Source organism: Equus przewalskii, chromosome 4, assembly GCF_037783145.1.
Source record: "Equus przewalskii isolate Varuska chromosome 4, EquPr2, whole genome shotgun sequence".
Lineage (NCBI taxonomy): Eukaryota > Metazoa > Chordata > Mammalia > Perissodactyla > Equidae > Equus > Equus przewalskii.
The window spans coordinates 55,501,112-55,514,380 of record NC_091834.1 but is presented as its reverse complement, the minus strand read 5'-3'; the positions used below and the strand labels follow the sequence as shown (position 1 = coordinate 55,514,380).

General features: G+C 36.2%; 1 protein-coding gene across 22 annotated transcripts in view; it reads right to left on the bottom strand.

Annotated features, from left to right (window-relative positions):
• Positions 1 to 13,269, bottom strand: part of STK31 (serine/threonine kinase 31) — a 117,562-nt gene that overhangs the window by 21,511 nt on the left and 82,782 nt on the right. For all 22 annotated transcript variants that reach the window (XM_008517066.2, XM_070615967.1, XM_070615971.1 and 19 more), the window contains one exon: positions 3,354 to 3,422. In XM_008517066.2, the coding sequence (XP_008515288.1) occupies positions 3,354 to 3,422 (69 nt within the window). The remainder of the gene's footprint in view (positions 1 to 3,353; positions 3,423 to 13,269) is intronic.

Below are 13,269 nucleotides of genomic sequence, written 5' to 3'. Positions count from 1 at the left end.
TAAGATTAATATACAAAAGTCAACCACTTTCCTATAAACTAGCAACGAACAAATGGAATCTGAATTTAAAAACACAATACCACTTACATTAGCCCACAAAAAATGAAATACTAAGGTATAAATCTAACAAAATATGTACAAGATCTATATGAGGAAAACTATAAAACTGTGATGAAAGAAACTAAAGAACTAAATAAATGGAGAGATATTCCATGTTAATGGATAAGATGACTCAAAACTATCAAGATATCAATTCTTCCCATCTTGATCTACAGATTCAATGCAATCCCAATCAAAATCCCAGCAAGTTACTTTGTGGATATCAACAAACTGATTCTAAAGTTTATAGAGAGGCAAAAGACTCAGAATAGCCAACACAATATTGAAGTAGAAGAATAAAGTTGGAGGACTAACACTACTCAACTTCAAGACTCACTATAAAGGTACAGTAATCAAGACTGTGTGGTATTGTTAATAAAGAAACAGGTCAATGGAACAAAACAGACCCACATAAATATAGTCAACTGATTCTTGACAAAGGGGAAAAGGCAATAACAATAGAGAAGACAGTCTTTTCAACAAATGGTGCTGGAACAACTGGACATCCATGTGCAAAATAATGAATCTAGATGTAGACCCTACACCCTTCACAAAAATTAATTCAAAATGGAGTTTGATCTAAATCCAGACCTAAATGTAAAATGCAAAACTTAAAACTCCTAGAAGATAAAATAGGAGAAAATATAGATGATCCTGGGTTTGGCGATGACTTTCTAGATATGACACCAAAGGCACAATTCATGAAAGAAAGAACTGATAATGGATTTCATGAAAATTAAAAATTTCTGCTCTCCAAAAGACCCTGTCAAGAAAATAAAAAGACAAGCAATGTATTGTGAGAAAACATTTGCAAAAAATATATCTGATAAAGGACTGCTATTCAAAATATGCAAAGAACACTTAAAGCTCAACAATAAGAAAACAATATGATTAAAAAATGGGCCAAAGACCTTGCAAGACACATCACAAAAGAAGGTATACAGATGGCAAATAAGCATATGAAAAGATGCTCCATCACGACATGAGGAAAATGTAAATTAAAATAACAAGGAGATATCACTACACATCTATTAGAATGGCCAAAATTCAGAACACAAACAATACCAAATGCTGGCAAGGATGCTGAGTAGCACGAATTCTCATTCACTGTTGGTGGCAATACAAAATGGTACAGACACTTTGAAAGACAGTTCAGCAGTTTCTTATAAAACTAAACATACTATCCATCAGTTGCACTCCTTGGTATTGATCCAAAGAAATTAAAACTTATGTTCACACAAAAACCTGAACATGGATGTTTATTGGAGCTTTATTCATAATTGCCAAAACCTGGAAGCAACCAAGATGTCCTTCAGCAGATGAACGGATAAATAAACTGTGGTACAAGCAAATAATGGAATATTATTCAGCACTAAAAAAAAAAAGAGCTATCAAGACATGAAAAGACATGCAGGAATCTTAGATGCATTTTACTAAGTGGGAAAAAAGCCAATCAGAAAATGTTACATACTGTATGATTCCAAATATATGACATTCTGGAAAAGGCAAAACTATGGAGACAATAAACAGATCAGTGGTTATCAGCAGTTTGGGGAAGACAGAGATGAATAGGCAGAGCACAGAAGACTTTTAGGGCAGTGAAAATACTCTAACGGTAGATACATGTCATGATACTTTTGTCCAAACTTATAAGAATGTATAGCACCAAGAGAGAACCCTAAAGTAAACTATTGACTTTAGGTGATAATGATGGTCAATGTAGGTTCATCAATTGTAACAAATGTACCACTCTGGTAGGGGATGTTGACAACTATGATATAGATAGACTATGCATATGTGGGGATGGAGTATGTGGGAAATCTCTGTATCTTCCTCTCAATTTTGCTGTGAACCTAAAACTGCTCTAAGAAAAATAAAGTTAAAAAAACAGTTGTAAAATATAAAACAAGTATTTTTTTTTTTTTAAAAGATGAGAACTTTTAGCGGTTGGCCTGGCAGTGTAGCGGTTAAGTTCGTGCACTCTGCTTGGGCAGCCCAGGGTTTACAGGTTCAGACTCCAGATGTGGACCTAGCACCGCTCATCAAGCCACACTGTGGCAGCATCCCACATAAAATAGAGGGAGATTGGCACAGATGTTAGCTCAGCAACAATCTTCCTCAAGCAAAAAAAGAGGAAGATTGGAAACAGATGTTAATCAGGGCCAATCTTCCTCACCAAAGATAAATAAATAAATAATGAGAACTTTCAGAGTCTGATTATTATGCTTTTATAGACTCATTTACTGCCACATTTAACCTCATAATATCTAGTCATACTGGACTATTCCATTTCAAAAGAATTTAATATTTTCATGTCTTAGTGCAGGCTATTGTCTTTACCTGAAATGCCCATCACCTCATTCTACCTCTCGTAAAGCTCCTAATTCAATCTTGAAGATTCACCTCAAATAACTACTTGGTGGCATTTTTGACCTACCTCTTCCCTCCCCCTTTCTTTGCAGAATTAAAAATTAGCTTCTTCCAAAATATTTTCTTAATATTCTATTCATAGATCTTGGTTGTTTACTTGTTCACGTTTCTAAATTATTAATTTCTTCAATGTTGCAATCCTACTAACCAGCACCTATTTCAATTCCTGGTATAGAATAGGTACTCAAAATACATTGGCTGAATACATATATGAATGGCAAAGCAATATGATTGACATAGATGTATGAAAAAGAAAAGATATAGCTAGGTACTTATAAAAAATAGTAAAACAGAGGCCGGCCCTGCGGCCGAGTGGTTAAGTTTGTGTGCTCTGCTTTGGCAGCCCAGGGTTTCGCAAGTTCGAATCCTGGGCATGGACATGGCACCATTCATCAAACCATGCTGAGTCAGCATCCCACATGCCACAACTAGAAGGACCCGCAACTGAAAATACACAACTATGTACCAGGGGGCTTTGGAGAGAAAAAGGAAAAATAAAATCTTTAAAAACAAATAGTAAAACATTCATTTTAATATAATATGATCTTGGAAGATACAGCAAAGACTATTTTTCCTTAATTATTACATAGATTATTAATATAATTGTGAGACAAACATACAATCCAGCAGTATCCTCTATCAGTAATTCTCCAGCAGTGATATAAGTAGGGTACTTGAATTTTTTTCAATACTTCTTTATTGTGAATGCCATTTTGCATTCTTACAAAAACTAGAGGACGTTTCCAGTCAAATATTTAAGTTTTACATTACTGCTACACACATATATCACATTTCCATCAGCAGATGACAAAAATGTCACATACCAAATGAAACTGATCCACTTTGGGGATTCCATCTTCATTTGTCTCAAATTCCTGATTTTTAACAGAGAGCTGTTAAAGAAAATGAGAATGAATAAACTCCCAATGTACCAAAACACCAATCCTACAGCAGAGTCAAATCTGGAACTCTTCAGATTCTGGTGAGCATTTACTCAAAAAAAGCACATTAGCTCTTGCAGGATAAAAACACTTTTATAATAATAACTACTTGTTTACAAGCAACCAACACAGTTCCTGGGACTTCTAAAGTATCAATCACAGTTGACACACACACTATAAGCACTTTTAATACTTCTTCACCTTATAAGCAAATATATTCAAAACTTAATAACTGACATCATGTTGCTTCCCCCAAAGCTCATATGTTAAGTACAAAGAAAATAAACTAGGTAAATTGGCTTCATCCTTAATACCTAACCTGTGTTCAAGAAATACATCTTAAACTTCTAAAAACTATTAAATATGGAGAATTTCTTACATACACAAAGATATTCTGAATCCCACGTATTCCTGCCCCAACAACCATCAACCAATGACCACCCTTGCCCTATGCACAAACCCATATGTATTACTTTTGAGGCAAATCCTATACATCTCATAATTTCACCTGTAAATGTAAATTTCTAAAAGATAGTCTTTTATTTTGAGACTATCACAATATCACACTAAAAATTTAATAACTCTTTAAATAAGATATCCAGCTTTCAAATTTTCCAACATCTCATAAATATCATAAATTATTTTACTGTTATACAGTTTATTTAAATCCAGATCCAAATAAGTTCCATACACCGTAATTAAAACATGAGCAAAAAGACTTCTGGTCTCTTCCTGCTCCTCACCACTAAGTACACTATAAAGTTTGGAAATAACATAAAAGACAACCAAAGACAATCTCTGAAAGGCCAAACAGGAAGGCAAACTGGGTAGAGACCGTAGGGCTAGAGGAACAACACAGTGACAAACTGGGTAGAGACCACAGGACTAGAACAACAACACAGTGACAGGGTATCTTATGACCACCCCCCAATCCAAAAAAGAAAGTGATCCAAATAGAATAACATCAAAGAAATTAATAAAATTTCTGAAAGCTAAAAACAAAGAAAAAATCTTGAAAGCAACCAAAGACAAACAAAACATTCCCTACAAAGGAATATCCATTAGAATAAGAGGATTTCTCATGTGAAACCATGGAAACCAGAAGGAAGGGGCAAAATATTTTTCAACTGATGAAAGAAAAGAACTTTCAACCACAAATTGTATATCCAGTGAAATATCCATCAGAATGAAGGTGAAATCAGGATGCTCTCAGATGAAGGAAAACTAAGAGAGTTTGTCAGCAGAAGATATACTCTTACAGAATGGCTAAAGGAAGTACTTCAAACAAAAAGGAAATGAATAAAAAAAGGGGTTTTGGAGTGTTAAGAAGAAAGAAATAACAATGGAAAGAACAGAAATGTAAGTAAATATCAAAAACTATCCTTCTCATCCTGAGTTTCCTAAATCATATGTGATGATTGAAACACAAGTTGTAACACTGATGCTCAAGACAATGACATTTAAAAATGGGAGGGTAAAGGAACCTAAACAGAAGGCTTCTACATGTCACTCAAAGTGTTAAAACACAGATACAAGCAGAATATGATAACACACGTGTATATTGTAATACTCAGACCAACCACTAAGAAAACTATAGAAAGCAATACACTCAAAAAGACCATAAATAAATCAACACGGACTCAAAAAATGTTCAAGTAACCCAAAGGAAGGCAAGAAAAGAGAAATAAATGAACAGGAAAAAACAAAACAAATAATAAAATGGTAGACTTAACCCTAACACATCAATAATCACCTTAAGTGTAAATGGTCTAAATGTCCCAATTAAGAAGTGAAGATTAGCAGAGTTAAGAAAAAACACAATGAAATCATATGCCATTTACAAGCAACAGACTTTAAATTCAGCAACATAGATAGCTTTAAGTAAATGGATGGGAAAAAAAAACCCAAAACACAGGGGGCTGGCCCCGTGGCCGAGTAGTTAAGTCCGCATGCTCCGCTTCGGTGGCCCTGGGTTTCGCCGGTTTGAATCCTGGATGCAGACATGGCACCACTCATCAGACCATGCTGGGGTGGCATCCCACGTGCCACAACTGGAAGGACCCACAACTAAAAATGCACAACTATGTACTGGGGGGCTTTAGGGAGAAAAAGGAAAAATAAGAAAACCTTTAAAAAAAACACAAATTATTTTTAAAAACATAGGCATGGTTGTATTAATATCAGATAAAGTGATAAAAGGGTCAATACACCAGGAAGACAAAATGTACAAACCAAACAATAAGGCCTTAAGATACAAGAAGCAAAAAATAATAGAGCTGAAAGGAGAAACAGACAAATTCACAATTATAGTTGAGAACTTCAACAGCCCTCTTAGCAACTGATAAAACTACCGAAAGAAAACCTGTAAGGATAAAGAAGATATGAAGAACACAATTAACCAAGAGGATCTAATTTATATATATAGAAAACTCCACCCAACAACATCAGAATAAACATTTTTTTCAAGATCCCATGGAACATTCACCAACACAGACTACAGCCTAGCAATAAAACAAATGTCAACAAATGTACAAGGAGGATATCATACAGAACATGCTCTCTGGTCATAATTAAATCAAACTAGAAATCAATACAGAAATACACAAAAATCTCCAAACACACGAAAATTAAACATCACAGGTCTAAATAATTCATGGGTCAAGGAGAAAGTCTCAAAGACAATTGAAACATACAAAAACCAGAATGAAATGGTAGGTAAGAGGTTCTTACAGATTCTCAGCAGCCTCCAGATAAACTCTTAAGAACCATCTGTTTCAAGCATTGGAGGCTGAAATAGATGACTGTTTCCCTAATCTTTGTTACCCCAGACCTTCCAATGTATGTGAAAGCTTTAAATTTCTGTATTAAAACCATTTACAATTTCAATATATAGAGTGTGGCTTCCATTTTCCTGATTGAACCCTGACCAACGGGGTCCTCAAAATCATGTCCCATCCTGCACCAAAAGAAAGAAAACTGGAGATTGTAAAATAAGTTAGAACACTTTATTTTCTAATAAGCCTTATCTTCCAAGCTTATCTTCTAATAAGGTTCTTACTGACAAGCCAGTAAGAGAGAAGATACTGACCTAGCACAATAGTTGAAGAGAGAGAAGAGAAAATTGAGAATTGCTAAAATAGTAAAAACAGCAAGACTGGTGATTAACTAGGAGGGGAGAAGAGAGATGGAAGAGTCAAAGACTACACGGTTGTTGACTCAGGTGGAGAAGATTAGGAGAAATAGTATAGTGGTAAAGAGTGAGCACTCTGGAGGCAGACTGGCTGGGTTTGAACCCTGGTTCCACCTCCTACAGCCATGGGATCCTGAACAAACACCACCATATTTCTTTGCCTAAGTTTTCTCACCTATAAACATACTGTAAGAATTGAATTGGTTAAATGTTTGCAAAGTAACTGACAGAGTAAGAATTCAGTAACTTATCTATTTTTGTTTTTTAAATTTCAGGTAACTTGGAGAGAGTTAGCAATGTGAATGCTGTCTTTTTTAAAAAGTTTTTGTTGAGGTAACATTGGTTCATAGCATTCTATAAATTTCAGGTATACATATTTCAACTTCTGTATATACTACATGGTGCTCACCACTCAAAGCTATTTGTCATCCATCACTGTATAAATGTGCCCTTTTACTCTTTTCACCCTCTCTCGTCTCCCCTCCCTGTCTGGCAACCACCAATCTGTGTCTGTTTGTTGTTGTTGTTTTACCTTCCCCATGAATGAAATCATACAGTATTTGGCTTTCTCTGTCTGACTTATTTTGCTTAGCATAATACCCTCAAGAGCCATCCATGTTGTCACAAATGGCAAGATTTCATCTTTTTTAACAGCTGAGTAGTATTTCATTGCGTATATATACCACACCTACTTTATCCATTCATCTACCAATAGGCACTTAGGTTGTTTCCAAGTCTTGGCTATTATGAATAATGCTACAATGACCATAGGGGTGCATATATCTTTTTGAATCAGTGTTTCCATGTTCTGTGGATAAATCCAGAAGTGGAATACCTGGATCATATGCTAGTTCTATTTTTAATTTTTTGAGGAATCTCCACATTGTTTTCCATGGTGGCTGCACCAGTTTGCACTCCCACTAGCAGTATATAAGAGTTCCCTTTTCTCCACATGCTCTCCAACTCCTGTTATTTCTTGTCTTTTTTAAAGTATGCTTTTTGGTGAGGAAGATTGGCCCTGAGCTAACATCTGTTGCCAAGCTGCTTCTTTTTTTTTATTCTCCCCAAAGCACCAGTACATAGTTTGTATATCCTAGTCGTAGGTCACTCTAGTTCTTCTATGTGGGATGCCACCACAGCATGACTTGAAGAGCAGCATCTAGGTCTGCACCCAAGATTCAAATTCGTGAACCATGGGCTGCTGAAGTGGAGCACATGAACTTAACCACTCAGTCACAGTGCCAGCCCCGTTATTTCTTTTTAATAATAGCCATTCTGACAGGTGTGAGGTGATATCTCACTGAGGTTTTGATTTGCATTTCTCTAATAATTACTGACCTTGAACATCTTTCATGTGCCTGTTGGCCCTCTGTATATCTTCTTTAGAAAAATATCCATCCATAGCCTCTATTTTTTGATAGTTTTTTTTTTTGTTTTGAGTTGTATGAGTTCTTTATATATTTTGGAAATTAACCCATTATATATATGATTTGCAAATATTTTCTCCCAATTGTTAGATTGTCCTTTCATTTTGTTGATGGTTTCCTTTCTTATGCAGAAGTTTTTTAGTTTGATGTAGTCCCATTTTTTTGTTTCCCTTGCCTGAGGAGACATGATATTCAAAAAGACACTGCTGAGAACAGTGTCAAAGAACATACTGCGTACATTTTCTTCTAGGAGTTTTATGGCTTCAGGTCTTACATTCGAGTCTTTAATCCTTTAATCCATTTTGAGTTAATTTTTGTGTATTTGCAGTAAGATGATCTACTTTCATTCTTTTACATGTGGCTGTCCAGTTTTCCCAATACCATTTAGTGAAGAAACTTTCTTTGCTTCATTGTATGTTCTTGGCTCTTCTGTCAAAAATTAGCTATCTATAAATCTTTGGGTTTATTTCTGGGCTCTCAATTCTATTTCACTGATTTGTGTGTCTGTTTTTCTGCCAATACCATGCTGTTTTAGTTATTATCATTTTGTAGTATATTTTGAAATCAGGGAGTGTGATACCTCCAGCTTTGTTCTTTTTTCTCAGGATTCTTTTGGTTATTTGGGGTCTTTTGTTTTTCTATATAAATTTTAGGATTCTTTGTTCTATTTCTGTGAAAAACGTTGCTGCAACTTTGATGTCAGAGATTGCACTGAATCTGTAGATTGGTTTAGGATGTATGGACATATTAACTATGTTAATTCTTCCAGTCCATGACCATGGAATATCTTTCCATTTCTTTGTGTTTTCTTGGAATTCTTTCAACAATGTTTTATGGTTTTCAGTACACAGATCTTTCATCTCCTTGGTTAAATTTATTCTAGATATTCTATCCTTTTTGTTATGATTGCAAACGGGATTATCTTTTTGATTTCTCTTTCTGCTACTTCGTTGCTAGTGGATAGAAACTCAACTGATTTTTCTATGTTGATTTTCTACACTGCAACTTTACCGTATTTATTATTTCTAATAGTTTCTTGGTGGACTCATGGTTTTCTATATTTAAAATCATATCATCTGCAAATAGTAACAGTTTTACTTCTTCCTTTCCAATTTGGATCCCTTTTATTTACTTTTCTTGCCTAATTACTGTGGCTAGGACTTCCAATACTATGTTAAATAACAGTGGTAAAAGTAGGCATCCTTGTCTTGTTCCTATTCTTAAGAGTGACAGCTTTCACTTTTTCACCATTCAATATGGTGTTACTATTTGTCATACACGGCCTTTCTTATGTCGAAGTACTTTCCTTATATACCTATTGAGAGGTTTTATCATAAATGGATGCTGTATGTTGTTGAATGCTTTCTCTGCATCTTATTGAGATGATCATGTGATTTCTATTCTTCACTTTGTTAATGTGGTGTATCACACTGATTGATTTGCAGATCTTGAATCATCTTGGACTCCTAGAACAAATCTCATTTGTTTATGGTATATGATCCTCAACATATTGCTGTATTCAATTTGCTAGTATCTCATTGAGGATTTTTGCATCTATGTTCATCAGTGATATTGGCCTGTAATTCTCTTTTCTGTATTGTTCTTGTCTGGTTTTGGTATCAGGGTGTTGGCCTTGTAGAATGAGTTAGAAAGAATCCCCCCTCCTCTTCAATTTTTTGGAAGAGTTTGAGAAAGACAGGTATTAAATCTTCCTGGAATGTTTGGTAGAAATCACTGGGGAAGTCATTACGCCCTGGACCTTTGTTTTTTTGGAAGTTTCTGATTATTGTTTCAATGTATTTACTACTGATCTGCCTACTCAGATTCTCTATTTCTTCTTGATTCAGTTTTGGAGGTTGTATAATTTTAAGAATCTATCCATTTCTTCTATATTATCCCAGTTTGTTGGCATATAGCTTTCCATACTATTCTTTTATAATCTTTTGTATTTCTGTGGTATCCATTGTAATTTCTCCTCTTTCGTTTCCGATTTTATTTGTGTTTTCTTTTTCTCTTGGTTAGTCCAGCTAAAGCTTTGCCAATTTTATTTTTTCAAAGAAACAGCTCTCAGTTTCATTGATCCTGTTGTCTTTATTTCATTTACTTCCACTCATTTTTATTATTTCCTTCCTTCTACTTATTTGGGGCTTCCTTTGTTCTTCTTTTTCTAGTACCTCTATGTCTAATATTAGATTATTTGAGATTTTTGTTTCTTGAGCTAGGCCTGTATTGCTATAAACTGTCCTCTTAGTACCACTTTTGCTGTATCCCATATATTTGGGTATGTTGTATTTTCATTTGTCTCTAGATAATTTTTCTCCTCCATTGATCCAACAGTTATTCAGTAGCATGTTGTTTAATCTCCATATGTTTGTGACTTTTCCAGTTTTCTTCTTGTGGTTGATTTCCAGTTTCATACTGTTGTGGTCAGAAAAGATGCTTCAAATTATTTCAATCTTCTTAAATATACCGAGACTTGTTTGTGGCCTAATACATGATCTACTTGGACAATATTCCCTATGCATACAAAAAGAATGTGTATTCTGCAGTTCTGGGATGGAATGTCTTGTATACGGCTATTAAGTCCATCTGGTATAAGGTGTCATTTAAGGCCAATGTTTCCTTATTGATCTTCCATCTGGATGATCTCTCCACTGATCTAAGTGGAATGTTAAAATTCCCTATTATTGTGTTACTGGAATTTCTCCTTTTATGTCTGTTAATATATGTTTTATGTATTTAGATGCTCCTATGTTGGGCACAGAGATATTTAGAGATGTTGTATCCTCTTGTTGGACTATTGCCTCTATCATTACTTAATGCCTTTTTCTCTTGTTACAATTTTTGTCTTAATATTTTGTCTGATACAAGTATTGCTATTCCAGTTTTCTTTCCATTTGCATGGAATATCTTTTTCCATCTCTTCACTTTCAGTTTGTGTATTTAAGTCTGAATGTTTCTCTTGTATGCAGCATATATATGGGTCTTGCGTTTTTATCCATTCAGCCAAACTACATCTTCTGGTTGAAGCATTTAGTCCATTTACATTTACAGTAACTATTGATAAGAATGTACTTATTGCCATTTTGTTACCTTTTTTCCGGATGTTTTTGTAATTCTTTTCTGTCCCTTTCTTCTTCTCTTGCTCTCTTTCCTTGTGATTTGAATCCTTGTGATTAGCGCTATGTTTGGATTCCTTTCTCTTTTTTTGTGTGTAATTATTACAGGCTTTCGGTTTGCAATCTATATTAAGTCATGGTCTCTCAAGTTTGACCTCTTACTAAAAGCCTTACACTTTTACTCCCCCACCTAGCTTTATGTTTATGACATCATACTTTACCTGTTTTATTTCTGTGTATCCCATAACCTCTTATCATACAGAGGATTAGTACTTTTGTCTTTTGATCTTCATACCAGCTTTATAGACAGTTGATACACTACCTTTACTATATACTTGGCTTTACCAGTGATATTTTTTCTTCAATAATTTTCTTATTCCTATTTGTGGCCTTTTCTTTTCCATTTTAATAAGTCCCTTTAACACTTCTTGTAAGGCCAATTCAGTGGGGATGAACTCCTTTAGTTTTTGTTTGTCTGGAAAACTCTTTCTCTCTCCTTCCATTCTGAATGATAAACTTGCTGAGTAGGTTGTAAGGTTTTTCCTTTCAGCACTCTGACTATATTGTGCCACTCTCTCTAGCTGTAAGGTTTCTGCTGAAAAGTCAGAAGATAGCTTATGGGATTTCCTTTGTATGTAAGTTGTTTTTCTCTTGCTGCTTTTAGGATTCTCTCTTTAATTCTTGACTTTTAATCATAATGTGTCTCGCTATGGGCCTCTTTGGATTCATCTTGGTTAGTGTACTCTGTGCCTCCTATCCTGGATGTCTGTTTCCTTCCACAGGTCAGGGAAGTTTTCAGCTATTATTTCTTCAAATAAGTTCTATGCCCCTTTCTCTCTCTGCCTTCCAAGACACCTATAATGTGAATGTTAGTACACCTGATGTTGTCCCAGAAGTCCCTTAGACTGTCTTCTTTCTAATTCTTTTATCTGTTCAGCTTGGGTGATTTCCTCTACTCTTTCATCCAGATTGTTAATCCATTCTTCTGTGTCATCTAACCTGCTGCTGATTCCCTCTAGTGAATTTTTCATTTCCATTATTATATTCTTCAGCTCTTATTGGTTCTTTTTGATACTTTCTAATTCTTTTCTGAAGTTCTCACTGTATTCCTCTATTCTTCTCTCCAGTTCGGTGAGCATCCTTATGACTAGTTTGTACTCTTTATCAGGTTTCACTTAGTTCTTTTTCTGAGGATTTGTCCTATTTTGTTATTTGGAAAATATTCCTTTGTCTCCTCATTTTTGCCTACTTCTCTGTGCTTACTCCTATGTATTAGGTAGATCACCTACATCTCCCAATCTTGGAAACATGGCCTTATGTAGACGTCTTATGGGGCCCAGCAGCGTGCTCTCATCACCCATGTCAAATGTTGCAGGGGTATCCGCTGTGTGGCCTGCATGTGCCCTTCTGTTGTGGTGAAGTTGCTACTACTACAGGTGTGCAGGTGGGCTGGGCTGGCCCCCAGGCCAGCTGGTTGCGAGACCCAGTCACGTGCAGCTGGTATGCGCATGTTATTGGGTAGTGCAAGCCCTCAGTATGGCTGACTGCAAGGTCTGATGCTGCACGACTACTGCAGTTTTGCTGGTAAGTGAGTCAAGCCCCCAATGTGGCTGGTTGCTATGTCTGGAGGCACACAACTGTTGCAGGCTCTCACTGTGGCTGGCTGCACAGCCCCACGGTGCTGGCTGCCTCAGATGCATTGGTGGGCAGAGCAGGCTTCCTGTGAGGCTGGTTGCATGGTGTATGACTACTGCCATCTTGCTTTTGGGCAGGGCAGGCCTCAGGAAAGAACTGGCTATGCAGCCCTGAGGTGCACAGCTGCCTCAGGAGCACTGATGGGCCAGGCAGGCCCCGGGCATGCCAATCATTTCAAGCATTGGTAGGAAAGGCATATCCCGTATGGCTGGTTTCAAGGCCCAGTGGCACAAGTCTGCTGTGGCTCACTGGTGGGCGGGGCTTGTCCCTGAAGCAGGCTGCCTGTTGCCTGGCTCAATTGCTTCAGGTGCTCCAGTGGGTGAGGGCAGACCCCTGTACTAACAAACTAGAGGAAGGATTCCAACGGC